The sequence below is a fragment of the Triplophysa rosa genome, linkage group LG11 (assembly GCF_024868665.1).
Source record: "Triplophysa rosa linkage group LG11, Trosa_1v2, whole genome shotgun sequence".
Classification (NCBI taxonomy): domain Eukaryota; kingdom Metazoa; phylum Chordata; class Actinopteri; order Cypriniformes; family Nemacheilidae; genus Triplophysa; species Triplophysa rosa.
The window spans coordinates 10,091,796-10,110,065 of record NC_079900.1 but is presented as its reverse complement, the minus strand read 5'-3'; the positions used below and the strand labels follow the sequence as shown (position 1 = coordinate 10,110,065).

The following is an 18,270-nucleotide window of genomic DNA, read 5'->3' as shown; positions in this document are numbered from 1 at the left end:
TTACTCCACTACATTTATAAAAAGGTCCAAAAGTAGAAAGTGGTTTCTATGCAGCGGGTTTTCCTGTGTGCGCAATTTATCTGGCTTGCGATCTGCAGGACCTTTTACTGTTGCCAAGTATTTCAGTTTTTCTAAACTCGCGTTTTTCCGGCAAGCTTTGAATGGCCATTTGTCAGATTTTTTTAACGCAAATCTGGCAACTCTGGGATCTTCCCCGCTAAACTAATGTAAACGTAGGCGCTGCTACATCGTTGATAGCGCTCTGAAAAGGCAAATAGAACATTAAAAGAGGAAAAAGGCACATGTTAAAGTGTGGTGTAATCATCTGTGGGTTACGATCAGTCAAAGATCGTAGAAACATTGTCATGAAAATGATCGGCATAACGGCTAAACGGTAAATAAGCATCACATACACCTTGAGCTACGCGTGCGTGTTAACTTCTGATCTGCTGCTATATCATTTAAAGCGATTTGGAAAATGAATGATGTTTTTACTGAAGTAACTATAGTTGAAGTATTCCTGTATATCTGTATAAAAACAATAGAACCCTGCCCAAAATACAACATAAAATGTAATGGATTTAATGGTTATAATGGGAATTGTACTATGGATACTTGTTGTCTACTTGTATGTGATGGATTCTATTGCTGGGATGGTAAATCCTATTGGAATAAAACCCAAAACACACTACAAAGAGGAATTTAATTTAAAAATCTCATTCTAATTAAAAAATTCATTGTTTTTTTTCAGCAGGGATGGTATTTGCATTAAAACCACAGTATCCACAAATTTACCATTTTCTATATATAGGAACCATACTCCAATTAATAATCTTTAGTAAAACCACAGCAACTAAACATACCATAGTTTCATTATACTAGCTATAGTTTATGTTTGTAGTTAAATTATGGTAATACAAATGGTAATAAATCCAACAAACACATGGCTTCTACACTTTACTATTTACAAGAACCTTACTACTTACTGGTAAATTGCTGCTAAAACTGGTAAAGGGAATATACAAAATAAAAGAACACTGCTCATAAATACATATAGGACTAGGGGCTAATGAGGATAATTAGGCTAAATGATCATACAGGATTATATCTAAACTAAACATATATGTGCTAAACATATAAAGCTCTTAAAGGAGTTGCTCACTGCAAAATTTGCCTCCATTGACTTTCCATAGTAGGAATAAAAACTACTATGGAAAGTCAATGGGGGCAAATGTTGAAGTGAACTACTCCTTTATACCACTGATACTGTGAGCTACTCGGTGTATTCAGTAGGTTGCTTCAGGGGCATAAGGTATACGACAATAAAACAATGCACAACTGACATAAAGGAAATGTACTTTTAATACTTGAGTACTTTTAAAAGCACGTACTTCTGTACTTTTACTTAAGTAAGAATCTGTCTTTACAACTTTTACTTGTAGTGGAGTAATATTTGACCAGTAGTATCTGTACTTTCACTCAAGTAAGGAAGTTGTGTACTTCGTCCACCTCTGGTGGAAATATATATAGAGACTCGAGAGAGGAAAGTACCCCTTAAACTTAAAAAAGTAGAAGCTTCCTCTTCCCGACTGCGAGTGAAGGTTTATTATTCTCCATTTTTTAGCTGAAGTTAGCTTCACCTGAGCGACGCCAATCAAGCAGTCATGTCAACGATGTCCTGCACTTAGCGGTCTTTAGACATTTGGTGGGGCGTTTAAAATGTAAAGAGACATGACAACTAGCCCATAAACAAACTTAATATAAATGATTGTAAATACCATATCCATTGCATGAATTTAATCACATTTGTCGTTATCATTTTTACTCAAATAAAAATATCTGAGGGACCCCCTAAGTCTATTTTTTACTTCTCATGGGGTGTCCCGGATCACCCCAGTCTCCCTTCAATTCGAGCACTGCACTTGGGGGTTTTGGAGGTTTACTCACTGCATCATGCTAAACCGAGAAGAATCACAAGTAAAGAAAAGGATTCAAAGGGACCGTGTGTAGTCCAGAATACTACATTTTGTCCATTTACATCAACTGAAGATGAAGCACTCCTGCGGTGGTTTTGTTGGCTAGTTTGTAAAGTAATTAATTACAGTTTCAGGCATGCCAGCCCACATCGGGCCTGTGATGATTAATTGCATCCCTCTCAAAGATTCGAGCAGGAGATCACGACTGTGCATTAACCAGCATTTGAATGCAAAGAAAGCTTAACAAAGTTATTAATTTTCCTTCACCGAACAACAAAAGCGCATCTGTAGCTGAAGTCATTCCGCATGCGGGTAACTCATAGCGCACAGATGCCGGCCCCATACCTTGTTGTCATTGCGTATTTCGCGTCGGCACCTGCGGGGCTAATTTTTGTCTTCCTTTGTAGTTTCATTTCATGATTCTCATTCTTCTGGAAAAAGATTACTCATAAGATTAAAATAAGAAACTCTATTGAATCCAACGGTTTAGTGAGATTCATTTATCAACAAGATCTAATTTGACTTAACAGGTAACACTGTGTTTGTACAAACGCTGGCGCCTGTAGCTTCTTTTTTATGAGTTGTGATGAAAATGTTTTAGTGCTGCAAGCTTTTCTATCCAAACCGATTTTTGAACATGTTTTTGTGCTAAAGATTATATCTTTATTCGTGATCTCTCTCCCAGGGAAAGTGACTCATTTGAAGTTATTTTGCTTTGTTGAGGCGCATTCAGCCGTGAACACCAGAAGCTTAAAGATCCATTTAATAGCAGACACTCGAGTGATATTGTCTTTATCTCCCCAGAGCACAAAGCCCATTTAGATATAGAAGGGTATTTGTCCCAATCATAGCAGATATGATCAATATCACATTACCTCAAAAGCACCGATCATTTCATCCCCCTTATTACATGTGAGGCGTGCAAGACAAGTGCTTGTATCATGTGAGGGTTATGCTAACAAGGAAAATGACATTTGTTGAGGACTTTCAGTTTTGCTTTTCAAGAGCTGCTACAGCTACTTTGCTACAATTGTGGCTCCGTTAAAATTATTTAAAAAAAAGTTACTTTGACAGACTTTGTTTTATATATAGTTTGTTTTCCTTATTATGCATATTAAAAAACAAAATACTGTATTAATAATTCAAAAAACATTTTTTAGGAAAATATTACTGCAGTAATGCAATAATAAAGCATGGTGTTATAATAATGACACTGCAGTCCTGCACAAGACATAGACACACACACACACACACACACACACACACAAACACACACACACACACACACATGAATTTCATGAATATTTGGATCATCCCATACTTTGAATAGATGGGTGAAAGTCTAAAAGAAAGACAAAACAGATAAGCCCCTCTTTCATTTCTCAATGCGCTCCGTCCTGCGGCTGTCTGCATCAGAGAATCTGCATTGTGCACACATAATGCCTCACTCTCCCAACAGCAAAGCCGAGTTCTCGACTCGTGCAATATTGCTGGGTCACAGTCCGTTTCACACATGTTCAGGCCATTGCTAGAGGGCTGAATGAAGCAGGGGGAGCACTGGATCTGTCACCATTACAGCATGTACCGATCATCACTTGGAATTACCAGAACTGTCAATCACCCCTTTTCCAACCCTCTGCTTCATGAACTTTCTATGTGTCTACAACATGCAGCAAGAACACGGGTTTTGTAAACATAGCGCAACAGTTATAGTGATCATATAAAGTGGCAGAAAGAGCCTTTATTAGAAAAATGAAACTTTTACTTATATACATGTTTTTACATCTTGTAACCCAGCACATTTCCTGCAACCACATTGTATTGACATTTCACAAGTCACATATCAGACCTGTTCCGTTAATATGATCTACATGTACATAAAAAAGCAGGAAAAAGAAATGTCAGAACACAATACTTGCTTCATGTTACAAACGACTGGAACCAATGTACTTTAAAGTGAACAGGAGATATGTTCAAACCGCCCCACTGAATTAGTACTTTCTCATGCAGTTTTGCCAATAGCAGAAATGATTTTATTAATGCAAGTTTGAGTCGACTTTATGTAAGCGATTAGTTCCCAACTTACCTGGAACTTCTTAAGAAATTTTAGTACGCACACAAGTGATGCTTCATTATAAAAGAACATTTAGGCAGCAGGTCACATGGTTTCAGTGATAAATAGGTTATAGTCACATGACAACCCCCCGCCCCAGTATAAAACACTGATCTAAAAGAATTTCTACTTTTAACCACATAAAATATGAATGCAAAGCTCACGAGAGGGATTAATAAACAGGAAACACAAGTGATCGTTTTCAAAGAATGTATCTCTCTAAGATCAAAATCATTCGTTTTTTTATTTTACAGGGAAAGCAGCGTTCTTTTTCCTTTATTAAGTGCAAGGAATTCAGCAGCTCTGTGCTCCAAATCAATCCACAATCACAGAATTCAAGATCATTTTGCCATTTTTCAGGGCCAGTTCTCACAAAATCTCCTCCTTTTCGATTTCTATTCAAAATAATCAAAGCTTAAAATCTAAACAACAGATAGTTTGGAAAATGGAATGATAATAAATGAATTTAGAGAGGTGCTTGTTTTAAACCCTTTCATGCATGAATCTGACAACCTCAGTCAGGATTTTTGTGTGTTTTTATTACATAATTTTCAGAGAGATCTTCAGATGTCCACTTGAGTGGACAGTATACATTTCGTTGTTGTTGTTTTTTTGTTTGAAGAGATACTGTAGCTATCTACTATGCATGAAAGGGTTAAATCCTCATATCATGCATACAATGCAATCGTGATAAAAGTGCTACTTGACAAAAGTTGACAACGCTGAAAGAACAGCATGACTGAGGTGAGTAAAAACAAGCTCTTTTTTGAGCGAGAGATTTGTTGGACTCGGGCATGTTGTTTATAAGCTGCCATTTCTACCTTCCTGAGGGCTATAAAGCAGTCGTGAATGAAAGGGATCGAGCTACATAGTTGACACAGCCATGCATGAAGGCTTCAGCCACCTGCCCCTTCTCACTGCGTCTTGTGCAGACGTGGCAGGTGTAATTTGAGTCGAGGCGCTTTCTCCTTGAAACTACCTCGATGGGACCAAAGCCAATGATGCAGTAACAGTACAACAGCTTGCCTGGCAGCAGAAATGGCCCATTGTTCTTACTACACTGCACTTGGCAAAATATCAAATTTGGAAAGAATGGATTTCAAATGGTCTTCCATGTGGGTGCGAAATTGACTTGGAAGGAGATCTGTTGTTGTATTAAGTAATGGTCTCACTTCCACGCTTCCATGTACCACATCAAATGCTTCGCTTTTTGTTACTCTGCCCTACATTGGCGTAAAATTCACCTGGAAGGGAAACACAATCGGTCCTGTACACGCAAATGGGTTTTATAAGACAATCGACAGAGCTGTTTTAGCTACCTGAGAAACTTGTTCTTGCTCATCTATTCAGAACTGATCTTTATATTAGTGATGACAGATCTACATGCACATCAGACAAAGAGCCTGAATCTGTCAAACAAGGAACATAACAAATGTCACTGACAAAACAGATTCAACCTTAACTGGCATTTAAGATGCGACTGAGAAAGTACTAATTTGTTTCTGCGTCTTATAAATCTCGCTTATTGACTTTTAGTAACTCTACTTTGCTTAGTCTAGCTCATCCTATGGAAATAGCATCTGAGCTAATTTAAATTCATACATTTGTTTCCTATTCTATGAGACGTAAATAAACCAAAAATATAACATGGTAGCTTTTTAAGGAACTACACACAGCTCTTGCCTAGCCATAAACTGCTACAATAAACCCAGACAGTTCATCTGTTTGCAATCAATACCTGACCTGTGGCGTTCTTAACTGACACAACCGCCTCCAATAACCATCAACGGATTCAGAACGACAACACTGATGAAGTACATTTTGGTTTTCAAGATGTTATGTAAAGATCCCAGAAGTTTGGCGGCCTGCTGTATCTGACAGGCCGATTCTGCAGAGATGCCTCAGAGCTTTGGTTCATGAGCGGGATGGATTCGTACCCTGCAGTCTCACAACCTATTTCAAATGCCTATGAACCAAAAGGCCCCTCCCCGTTCTCCACACACCTCTCCAGGCATACTCGATCCAAGCTTACCTTCAAGTGGATGGACAATATTTACTTAGAAAAATCTGCTGCGATGCTTGTAACCCCCACCCCGGCCCTCACTTCTTTAAGCTTACAAAACTGCAGGGCTACAATCCCTGATTAAAACTGCATGGAGACTTTGAAATCTCTTAAGGTGACGTTTCAATGCCAAGTAATGTGGTGTATATGCTACGGAAAACGAGTGCTACTGTACAGATCTGTGAAACCCAGGCAAAAATATTGTTTACTCTGTATAATCAGAACGTTCATAATGACTTGTTCGAGTATGAATTTACAAGCAATTTACATGTGTCTTATATTCAAAATAGTTACATAAGTCTTTGAGAAATTAAAAAAAAGCTCTATTCTTACAGCAAACCATAGATAATAGAGAACGCAAGACGACGTCATATCTTTGGAAGGACAGCAGACCCGAAAATAATCGTTTTTTTTTCTTTCTCTTTAAAGTTAAAGTCTGGCTTTATATGACAGGCAAGAGACAAAGCGTAGCTGGTGATGTATTCACCTGCCAATCGAGGAAGAGCGGATCTTCACCTTACCTCACAAAGGTGGCGTCCAGATATGATAGAAATGCAGAAGTGACTCAGTGATACAAATATAAAACATTGTGATGGGCTAGAGGCAAACATCTTGCCTACCGAAAACAGCAGCACTGTAATACAAATGATCATTTTCTTTCCGTATATATGCTATATTTGCACCCTGTTACAAATAAGTCGTGATCATAACATCATAACAAAAACATAGAAAGAGTTACAATTGAGTTGCATGCCATTATTATTATAAGTTTTCATGTAATCAAAATACATCTTCCTTAAAGACTGGGGTTATTACAAGGGTGAAAAAAGAACTCAAAAACAAGTTGCAAAGAGTAAAAACTACAGTATGGCATAAACAAGACCTTGATATTTTACATGTGCGTCGCACATTAGCTTTTTTAAGCAGCACTTCATATGAATATGATTGTGATGAGATATTCAAAATGAGAATGAGAAAAAAATGAGAAGAGAGTACAGTATACATCTTGACAAGTCTGATACAACAGCGACAACATGTCAAATATTTTTACTATACAACACCTTCGGATGATAAAATCGATAAATAAGTTTTGAGTCATAAACATAACGCTAACGTCCAAGATGGCTTAATGTGACTATCAGTAGCGCAATGAAAATGTTACAGAAAATGACCCATCCTGAGGTATTTGATCGAATACACAATTTGGCTATGTGTTCTGATTAACATTGCAAGGAGTTCATCGAATGTATTTTTACAGTATAAAGTGTAGTAACAGGTCTGCAGAGCAAAGGTCTTGCTAGTAGTCCTCGGTGTGAATGTGTTGAGCGGACTGCAACAGAAAACCAATGTTCTGGTTCAGACTTCAAGCTAACCCAAGGTTTTACGTGTGGCACTCTTTGCACAAAGCAATGCTATGCCAAACTACAACGTAAACAGCGGTCTTCAGGAGGTGATCTGAGTCAGTTTCACAGTGTACAGTGACATGTATGGAAGTACTGAAGAAAATAAAACGTGATACAAGCTTCCATCCTCCAACAGAACATAATTCTTGAAATGGAGGATCAACACAATATTCCCAAAGGTTGTTCGTGTGTGTTGTCTCAGGGTCTCCGACACAACCCAGGGTCAACCCACCTACACACAGGTCAGGTTTTCATTGCCCACGTGTGTCACCTCAGCTGGCAAACAATATCACCTTAGTGTAATTATATCTTTGATCAAACCAAGAGAGAGAAGACAAGAAATAAAGGCACATGCAAAACCAAAAAAGCTATTCCTGACGGTAATATAGAAGTTCTGTTTATAAAGCAGAGGTGGGCGATTAATTAATTGCTATTGTGCTACCAAATAAGATAAATACTAAAATCTAAATAGGGATTAGAATGCCAAAAATCCCAAGTCTATACTGTAGTAATAAAAGCAAATATGCAATTGCTGGGCGCCGAAAATGAAATACCCTTGCTTGCCCTAACTTCCAGACACAGTCAATGGGATACAGGTAGGTATGCTCTCATTACATGCTGTGTGGGGCCAAGCACCTGAAACCCCACCCTATAATCTGCCTCGGCCAACCACAGCGATGGGTCGGACTTCAAAGCACTGCATCTGCGCATTTCGTGTACACACCGGCACGGGGCCAAGTGTGGGGGAAATCAACAACTTCCATGCTAAACCAAATTTTATTGGCTTACAGTATACTTGACTAATTGTCTTTTGGCAAACAGTCATTGAGACGCTTGTCAAGAAAATGCTGAAACCTTTGGAAAGCGCTATCCAGTCTGACTCACTCGTATAAGAAGAGCGATATCTGCGAAAAGAGTACTCGGGTACTTTTTTAAGATGTACTGTAGGTGACTGTGGCATTCTACGTGAGTAAATATATCAGCTACACAAAAAAGCATTAAACATCTGACTCGAGACTAGGTATTTTCTTATACACTCCTCTATTGCTAAACTGCGAAGAGTTGAGGACCCGGGGAGCTGAGTATGCACTAGTCTTGTTGGCTACGTAAGGCATCGCATGCTCTGAAATGTACATGTCATTGGGTATTCGACCATCCCTGGAACAGAACGAAGTGGTGGACTTTACGGAGGACCTCAGATTGTTCTCGTTCCGCGCTTTGATGGGAGCCAATTGTTTGTAAATATCCGAGGAGCTCCTGCCGTGGACCAGACGAGTGTCGTCCCGTATAGATTGCAGGAAGGGGTTGTCTGTGGGGTGATCTGGGTAAAGTGACTTACTGCGCTTGCTTTCCTCCAGGTTGCGGTTAAAGAGCATGGACCTGCTGCCGAACAGTTTGTCAGCCTTGATGTTAAACATGTTTGTATAAGGGCTGTCCTCCAGGAAGCGGTCCTTCTCCTTTAGGCTGACGCTACGTGCCGGACGGTTCAGGTCGATCTCTTTGGGCTTCTCGAGCATGATGTTGTCAAAAGAATGTTGCCGGCTGAGCCTCAGTCTGTTCCTCCTCTGTACGTGCGGCCCATCCGTCTGGGGCCAGTAATGGCTGAACATGTCATCGTGGTGCATGGTGGGGCTTATCATGGCCTCCTGCAACATCTGGTCCTCGCTGATGTCGTACAGGTTGCCCATGTGGAGGCACGCCTCGCACCGGTTATACGGTGAGCGTAAGGGGCCGTACGGCCCTGTGCTGTAGTTGGGCACCTTGGAAAGACAACTGCGGCAATGAGTCTGTTTGAAACGGTCGTTACTTTCGTGCTGACTGAGGTTCTTCTCCTTCAGGCTGTAGTGTTTGTTGTAGGCATTGTCTGGCAGGAGGTCGGATTCATTTTGATGCAGGGGGCTGCTATTCAGATGGATGATGGGCTGGTCGCATTTCCTGTAATTGTCATTGTGGTCGGAGTAAATTTCGGCGAAATCCAAATCGTCTGTGGTCAGGCCTCTGCCTTCTTTGTAGTGCTGAGGCTCCGAGTGCAGACTCAGCTCCCGGTCAGAGTCTATAGTGTAGATTTTCTCCCGGCCCGCTCCGCCCTGCTTATTTTTTAAGTAGGACAGCTCCACTTCACTGCAATCCCTAGGGTATTTTGACGTCATCGGTCTTTTTTTTAAGTTATCTTTGGGCTTCAGGTGCTTGTTAATGTCTGAATCCTTGTAAGAGGCCCTGCTCGAGCAGTCGGAGATATCGGAGTGCGCAGCATCTTCCGGCAGGTACCTCTGGCTCTTCATAGACAAACGGGGATCCAGGGCTTCGGGCCCCTGAGTCTGACGCAAAGTATCCACAGATTTCTTCCACAGAGCCCGGGGTTTTGCGTTGGTCTGGGCTGCGTCTGCGCTCACCGCCACCTCTACCGTATTAGGGTTGGATTCATTGAGGGTGAGGGGGTGCTGACCTTGAAAGATGTAGTTGTTCAGATGGTCTTTGTGGCGGTTGGCCAGATACGCCTGCAGGTCACTGGAGTCTCCATAGATGTCCTTTTGGGCATAGCTGCGATTGTCAGTGTATATGAAGTTTCCTTTCTCTGCCATCATGTCCATGATCATGGGGCTGGCCGAGTGCATGAACTCGCTGCCACGTCTGGGAGAGTTGATCCGGGAGCCGCTGAGGTTGGTCATGTTAGTCATCTGTTTGGCAGATTTGATAAGCTTGAGCATGTTGGATTGTGGACTGAAGTCCAAGTCAGATGATTTCTTCTTCATGTCGATATGGACACCATGGATGCAACTCCAAATACCCTACGGCAAAACAAAGAGTCAAATTCAGCTCAGAATTAATACATTAATCAATGATTAATCATTAATCAACTTTATTTCTGTCATTGTCAGTTCTTCCTGCTGTTTTATAAAACCGTTTTATTACTGCACAGACATGTTAACGCACCCATCAGTGAGATCAGAGAGTACTTTTAACTAGGCCACAGATAAAAGCAGTGACAGCATGCCATCAGATACTCTATAATTATTTAAAGATATAATTATCACATAGCCACATAACTTTCTATATGAATCACTTTTCACCAGCAAACATTCTAAGAATGAACTGCACCCACTGTTACTGCCTTTTACTTACATGTGCGATCTGCATTTTTTAGCATAACTCACAAAAAAATCACGCAAATCAAGTTTTGGTGCAAACACTGCCACTATATCTTTGCTGAATGCATTTTGCACAATTCCAAACTTTTTAGAGTTCGAGGTTGTGACAAACTCAAATATTTATGCATTTGGCAGACAATTTAAACATACAAGACATTCAAGGAATACATTTTTATCATATACTGTATATGTTCCCTGCTGGGATCGAACTCATAAACTCTGCTGTTACCGCAATGCTTTATTATTGGATCTACAGAAACACAAAATACTCTACAGCGTCACTCTAACACTGCAGTCCAGGCACGCAAATCGGCTCTTTAAAATGCTGATAGTGTGCTCGCCTACACCCCGCATCTGGATATATGCCCAGCTATAGCACTTCATCATTTGATCATAATTTGATAAATTACTGCTGCCATGATCGCTAGAAAATGAACACAAACATTTCTTTAAAATGAAATTCTGTTTATCTTGCATCCATGGCCAGTAATAGCATAATGTTAATTGCATCAGAAAAACAGAGGTTTTGATGCGCACTCAACGTTGATATATTATACATTCAGAAGGGCGTGTTTGCACTCAAAAGAATGACGATGACAGTTTCTGCTGTTTAGTAAAAAAGCTGTTTTTTTAACTGAAATACTGCACACAAGTTTCACAAAGTCAAAATTATAACAAAACCACCATATTCTCACACTGACATGTACACAAACCCATCAGCGATTAAAACTAAACATACTTTAAGGCATACTGAGTGCCTGGCTGTGCATGAGATCACGATGTCTAACAGACTGCTATACTGTCATCTTAAACTCCCTGGCCGTGAAAAAAGTGGCCAAAAATCTAATTTCTGACAAACATTTTCATTCAGACACTTGCTGATATGCTAACCGGATTATATATGCTAAGCGATATTGTTTGCCTCTACTGTCGAGTCTGCCAAAAAAAAAACAAGCAATAGACTTCTGTGTCATGGTATTAAAATCAATAATACAATTCTACAAACACCTAATCCAGAGGTCTGGGGGGGTCGTGGGAATTACGCTCACTGTGTATTGTTTGCCTATGAAATGATATGCATTACACTAAAATAAAACAAATATTAACCAAATCTAACATTAAGCATCTAAAATGTAGTTATATGCTTCACTGTCCTTTCACATTAAAATGCAAATTAAAGAAAATTTAAAAAGGTAAGAAAAAATATTTTTTAAAATGCAAGTACTACAAAATAGGTAATGTAGATATTGATGTAGTACATACATATTACATTTTAAAGTGACAGATCATCCAAAAATGATAATTCTGTCATCATTTACCCTCAGGTTGTTCCAAACCTGTATATATTTGTTTGTTCTGCTGAACACAAAGGAAGATATTTGAAGGAATGTCCATAATCAAACAGACTAGGGAAAATAAATACCATGGAAGTCAATTGGGGATGATATCTGTTACTGACATTCTTCCAAATATCTTGCTTTGTGTTTAGCAGAACAAAGACATTTTTACAGGTTACGTTTTTTCAGGAGTAAATGATGACATCATTTTCATTTTGGATTGAACTATCCCTTTAAGCCAGGCTTAAAAAAGCCATCCATCATGTGTGGCCTTTGGTTTGAAAGTGACTGAAAAAAACAGATTTTTTTAAAATCCAGATATGGTTTATTTGGTAAATGTCTTCCTTACCCTGCTGATGCCGAAGAGCAGGCCAGGTGTGCCCGTGCAGACGCCAGTGAAGCAGTATCTGAGCCTCCAGTAGAACAGATGCTCCCAGACAAAGGTGATGAGACTGAGACCCATGGCGGTCGCCAGCATATAGAACACACCGGCCATGTTGTCCACGTCCAGCTGGCTGCTCATTACCTCGTTCTTCTCATTGTGGCAGATCCCAGTCAGCCACTGAGCCTCCAACTCCTCCATCTCACCTGAGGAGACGCACATGCCCAGACCCACGTCATAAATCAACCCTGACTCCCAGAACACGTGCACCTTAGTGGGCCAAACAGTTACCATCCACCGACATATTCCCCCATCCCAGAGCTCCCAAAGTGCTAACATGTCAAAGAGAGGATCGGTAAAATGATACGCTCGAGCTTCAGCCATATGTTAGCACCATCTGAGACACTTTTTTCAGTCTCTGTACAAGGTGCAGCTGCCAAGAGGATGATTCTGTCATTTTTCATGTTTCACAGCACTACTGTGAGATAGGGTATAGTATAGAGAGAGGAGAACGTACTCCAGATGTCTTTAGAATGGGCTTTGGACAAGCTGCCGCATAACTTTAAACTAAAAGGTGGGTAAATAATTTAACAGATGGACATTGCTGCGTGAGAATAATACATTCTGCTTTTCTGTCTTTAGCACAATGCAGAAAGTCTTCAGAACACACGTGTTCAACATAGATACTGCTGCACTGATGAATATTCCAAGATGGTAAAAAATACACATGCATTTGCAGCAGAGACCTTTTGTTTCAAAATCTGTCACACATTTTTATTTTTTATTTATTAATTTTCAGTAGTTATCATTCCCTTTCTGTCGGTCTCTCGAAGTTGTGTCGAACCCACAGAATGGGGTTTGATCTTGAGACCCTATCATCTCTGATTGTACTTTTAAAAGGCCAATGAACTTGGCGAATGGCATGGCATGCCAGTCTCCGCCCCGTACATACGGGTATAAAAAGAAGATGGCATGCCCATTCATTCACCTTTTGTTCTTCGGAACCTGCTGAGCGCATTATCTCTGGAACTACAGGATTCTACGAAGCAGACAGCAGATTCATCCTGGTGTGTGCGATTTCCCCTGGGCATTTAGGTAGGGAGCTGAGGGTGTCTACTAGAGCATATGCCGATCAAGGCATTGCGGTCACGGTTGGATGTGTTCTTTTTGGACTCAGCCACAACATCGTCTGCTTCCCGTTCCACAGCGGCGAGCGGCGGTGGTGATATGGGGACTCCCATGGACGTTAATCCGCCGCAGAAAGTGCTGCGGACCGTCCATGCCCCGTCACGCTCGCCTACCCTGTCTCCGATGGGCGGCAGTAGACCGTCCCATAGCGGATTTACGCATACAGCATACAGAGGATGAGGTGTCAGTCACGGCATCGGACTTCCTGGCATCAGACGCTGAGGATTCCCTGGAGCTGCCGGCTACGGCCGGTTGAGCCCAGGACGAGTCTGACGCGGAGGACCACACGCAGAGCTTCAGAAGCTCTGAGCAGCTCTTTGTCTGTTTTGGAGGACAGCAGAAGGGGAGAGCTGTCTCCAAACAGAGATTGACGCACTGGATCGTGGACGCCATCACCTTGGCGTACCGATCCCAAGATCTCCCGGGCACTGGCTCAGGGCGCCTCTCTGGCAGACATCTGCAGAGTTGTGGGTTGGGCTACGTCCAATTCTTTTGCTAGGTTCTACAACCTTCGTGTAGAGCCGGTGTCTGCCCGCGTCTTACACACCAGGTAAGACCGACTGCCGCCTGGGCGTATGCCTGCGAAGCACCTTCTCCCCTTCATCAGGTGAGTCAGTGCGCTGTTCCAGCTTCCCTACTTCCTCCACTGGACGAAGTATAAGCATTCCATCCATCACTAAGCACTTCGAGCTTATGAGCCAGGTGGAGCGGCTCGTATTCCAGGCCCAGTATAGGTGAGTTTCCCTCATGAGGCAAACCCTTATACTTGAGCTAGTGCTCCACACGTAGTGACTCCCCTCCTTGGGTAGTCCCGTCTGACGTTTCCTCACTCTTGCCCTGTCGGTGAACCTGTGACCTCCCCTCGGTGGACTCCACCACTTGTGCACCCCTGGTTGGGGCCCCGCACTACTACTCCCATGAGATCTCCCCACTGGTGAGACCATGTAGGTATTCCTTGTTTATTCTCCCTACGGCAGATGTGGTCTCCATAGCGTTCTCCCTTCAGGCGAGGGGGTAGCGCTTCCCAGTGTTCCTTACGGTGTCGGGTGGCTATCTCGCCCCTAGAGTAGCAAAGGCCACCACCTGTACGGCCGTTAGTAGGAGCCTCTTGTCGGATTCATGCATTGATGTCTTACTACACCACTGGAAGGTTACGATTCGCAGTTGCACTCACTTGTGACTCGCCCAGGCTGGTCAGTGTCACTCCGCTGGAACTCGTGACGCGGCACCGTGGCGTTTCGTATAGGAACTCCATTCTGTCAGTTCGACACAACGTTGAGAGACAGACAGAAAGGGAACGTCTTGGTTACGTATGTAACCTCAGTTCCCTGATGGAGGGAATGAGACGTTGTGTCCTTCATGCCACAACGCTTCGCCGTCCGCTGCAGCGACCGGGAATGCCTCTCAGGTTCCTCAGCCCAAAGGTGAATGAATGGGCATGCCATCTTCCTTTTTATACCCGTATGTACGGGGCGGAGACTGGCATGCCATGCCATTCGCCAAGTTCATTGGCCTTTTAAAAGTACAGTCAGAGATGATAGGTTCTCAAGATCAAACCCCATTCTGTCGGTTCGACACAACATCTCGTTCCCTCCATCAGGGAACTGAGGTTACATACGTAACCAAGATGTTTTTTTAAACCCATTAATATGATGGCAAATTAAATTATAAGGTAGGCAAATAAAATAACAATAATTACTGGAGGTGGACATATATTGTATGATAATGACACAGTATATATCTACACACAGCATACACTAATATATAAAATCATATAATACTAAATTAATAAAATAAAAAATATATAAAGTCCCTGGATAGATATACTGTATATTAGGGCTGTCGCTATATCAGATTTTCACCACAGGGTTATTGTGAACAAAAAGAATTGTGTCATCAGTAAAATGTATCTTTAATTTTGTTTTTCGTGTTTTGTCTGTTATTTGGTCAATGAATCCCACTCAAAATACAAATGTATAGAGGCAGAGATAGAAATTTTGACTGGGGGATAAATAGTATCACGGTCAATATCACAAGCACTTACCATCTCCAATAATAGCAAGGATGGCCAGATCCACCGGACGCTTCCAGAGAGATCCTTTTTGCAGGGCGATGCCATAGCCGGTGGTAGCGAAGATGTAGCCACTGCCAATGGTCACCAGTTTACAGCCCTCGTCCCTACCAGCCATATAATTCAGCACAGCTGCGTCGTATATAAAGGCATCAAGTTTTCTGGAGGAAAAAAAACAATATTCAAATGGAAAACTGAGCTCAAATGTTCTTCTCATCTTTTAACACCACTGTCATGTCACCAAAAGCCTGAAATGAATCACCACACATTTGAACTTTACAGCAATGGTGTAGATGCTGAGTCATAGAAGTCTGAGGCGACAGACAGCACAGAGGTGCAATCACACCACACGCAAAGGCAAAATACAGCGCAAATAAAACTGTATTTCATTTGACTTGGTTTCCATGAAAATGTTTTACATGCATCTAACACTGTCGTCATATTGGGTAGAATAAAGTTAATATTTTCATAACTCTTACATTTTGGGGGTTTTACTGTATAATTATTTGTATAAAACAGTTACAGTTTTAATGTCCTTATATTATATCATTATATGCAAGCTGTAATTTAAATTTAAATTCCTCTTTCCTCTTCCACACCATAATAAATATACGTCCGTCTGAAAGCTTGAAATGCTAATCAACCCACGACTGCTAATTTAGCCATGCATAAAAATCTGATTCCTAAATTTGTCTCACACTCCAAACTGCGGCAAAACTTTGGTTTTAGATACCACCTACATGCTGACATTTGGAGTCAATGGTGGGCCAGTCATCATACTCGATCTCTCTGTTGTAAAAGCTTTTGTCTAAGACTCATTAGTTTGGTTCTCTGACATTTCAAGAATGTCAAATGTAACTCAGAAATCCCGCTGACATCCAATAGATTTGCTCAATGATTCTTTTGTAATAGCATGAGCTGGCTGGATCTGCAGTATGTGTACCCATACACTCAGCTGGGGGAAATAATGCACTGCGCTAATCTAAAGGAAATTGTCTACGATTTATTCATACACCATGAGGCAATTTAATATACTGTACGCGCTGTACCCATCCAGAAATATGCAGCATGTTGCCGTTATAATAGACGCTATTTAATACGCCCTGTTTCTTATCTATTGTGTTTCTTATTCACTGTACCTAATAATAAGAAAGGCAAGACTGCTTGTGTTCCATAAAGCTGAACTGTCTTAATAACTAGTAAAATTGTCAGAAAATGAACTAGGGGCATCTAGCCAACAAAATTTGATCATCACAGGTTTTTATCACTTTCATTACACAGAAACTACACTTCGTTGTGCTGGAAATGGGATTTTGTTTATCCAGGTATTAAGAGAAACAGGCCTTTGGGCTCCTGCATTCCAGAAATGCTCTTGAATTCATGTTTTTACTTAGTTCTGCAACACTCAATACCTCTCAAAATCTGTCCAGGATGGGGAGGAGTTTAAAAAGTTCATTCAGGTGTAACAGGAGGTGATAAGACGAGGACGGTCATGAGACTGAAGTGTTGTTTACACAGAGCACAGTCATCACAAGAGACCTATGGTTCGACAGTGACCTAAAGTTCAGCTTTTACCAAATTCAGCATGACACCTTGATATACTAGAGAACACACAGTGGCTGAGAAATGCCTAGAACTTTGTGAATCACACAATTTTGAGGAGATTAGTGTGGGACTACCAATGATTCATTTAATGTGTGTGCTGCACATACCCGGTCTTTAGGCTGACCAGTGCGTCATTCACTCCGGATTGATGGTATTTCACCATGTACTGATGCATGTCTGGGTAATTCTTCCTGATGTTCCTTTCTGTGCTGCCGTTGGGAACCGTTCCAAAGCGGAAGGGAGGAGAGTAGGAGTATGGGCTCTGAAACTACACAGTTAGAAACAACACACACATTCAATACAATACAATACACTACTGCAATGGCAATAAATATAGATAACAAAACACTTCAATCGTCTACTCAAAACTTGATTTTTTTCAGCTTTAGAAGGTGACTTTATGCTTGTTTTTGCTCAATAACATTTCAATCAAACAATACTCAAAAAAATGAATAAACTAGATTTTCAAAATAAAAGTCATACTAGAGAAAAAAAAACAAAAAGATTAAATGTTACCCTGGATCACAAAACCAGTCTTAAGTAGCATGGGAAGCCAAAAATATATTGGATGGGTCAAAATGATCTATTTTTCTTTTATGCCAAAAATCATTCGGATATTAAGTAAAGATCATGTTCCATGAAGATATTTTGTAAATTTCATACCGTAAATATATAAAACTTTATTTTTGCGAGTGGATGGCCTGCTACGGTGCCTCTGACTAACAACTTCAAAGGCAATTTTCTCAATATTTAGATTTATTTGCAACCTCAGATTCAAGAGTTTTAAATGGTTGTATCTCCGCCAGATATTGTCCTATTCTAACAAACCATGCATCATTAGAAAGCTCAATTATTCAGCTTTCAGATGATGTAAAAATCTCAATTTCGAAACATTGACCCATAAGACTGGTTTTGTTGTACGGGGTCACAAATGGGAATGTAAAATACTTCATATATGACCTAGGTTTTATTTAAGTTTACTTT

General features: G+C 40.9%; 1 protein-coding gene across 1 annotated transcript in view; it reads right to left on the bottom strand.

Moving 5' to 3' along the window:
• Positions 1-3,694: 3,694 nt before the first annotated feature.
• Positions 3,695-18,270, bottom strand: part of grin2aa (glutamate receptor, ionotropic, N-methyl D-aspartate 2A, a) — a 132,288-nt gene continuing 117,712 nt past the window's right edge. Inside the window, exons 10-13 of the mRNA XM_057346461.1 lie at positions 17,394-17,554; positions 15,655-15,842; positions 12,390-12,628; positions 3,695-10,343 (exon numbers count right to left, since the gene is read on the bottom strand). Of these exons, the coding sequence (XP_057202444.1) occupies positions 8,553-10,343; positions 12,390-12,628; positions 15,655-15,842; positions 17,394-17,554 (2,379 nt within the window). The 3' untranslated portion in view covers positions 3,695-8,552. The remainder of the gene's footprint in view (positions 10,344-12,389; positions 12,629-15,654; positions 15,843-17,393; positions 17,555-18,270) is intronic.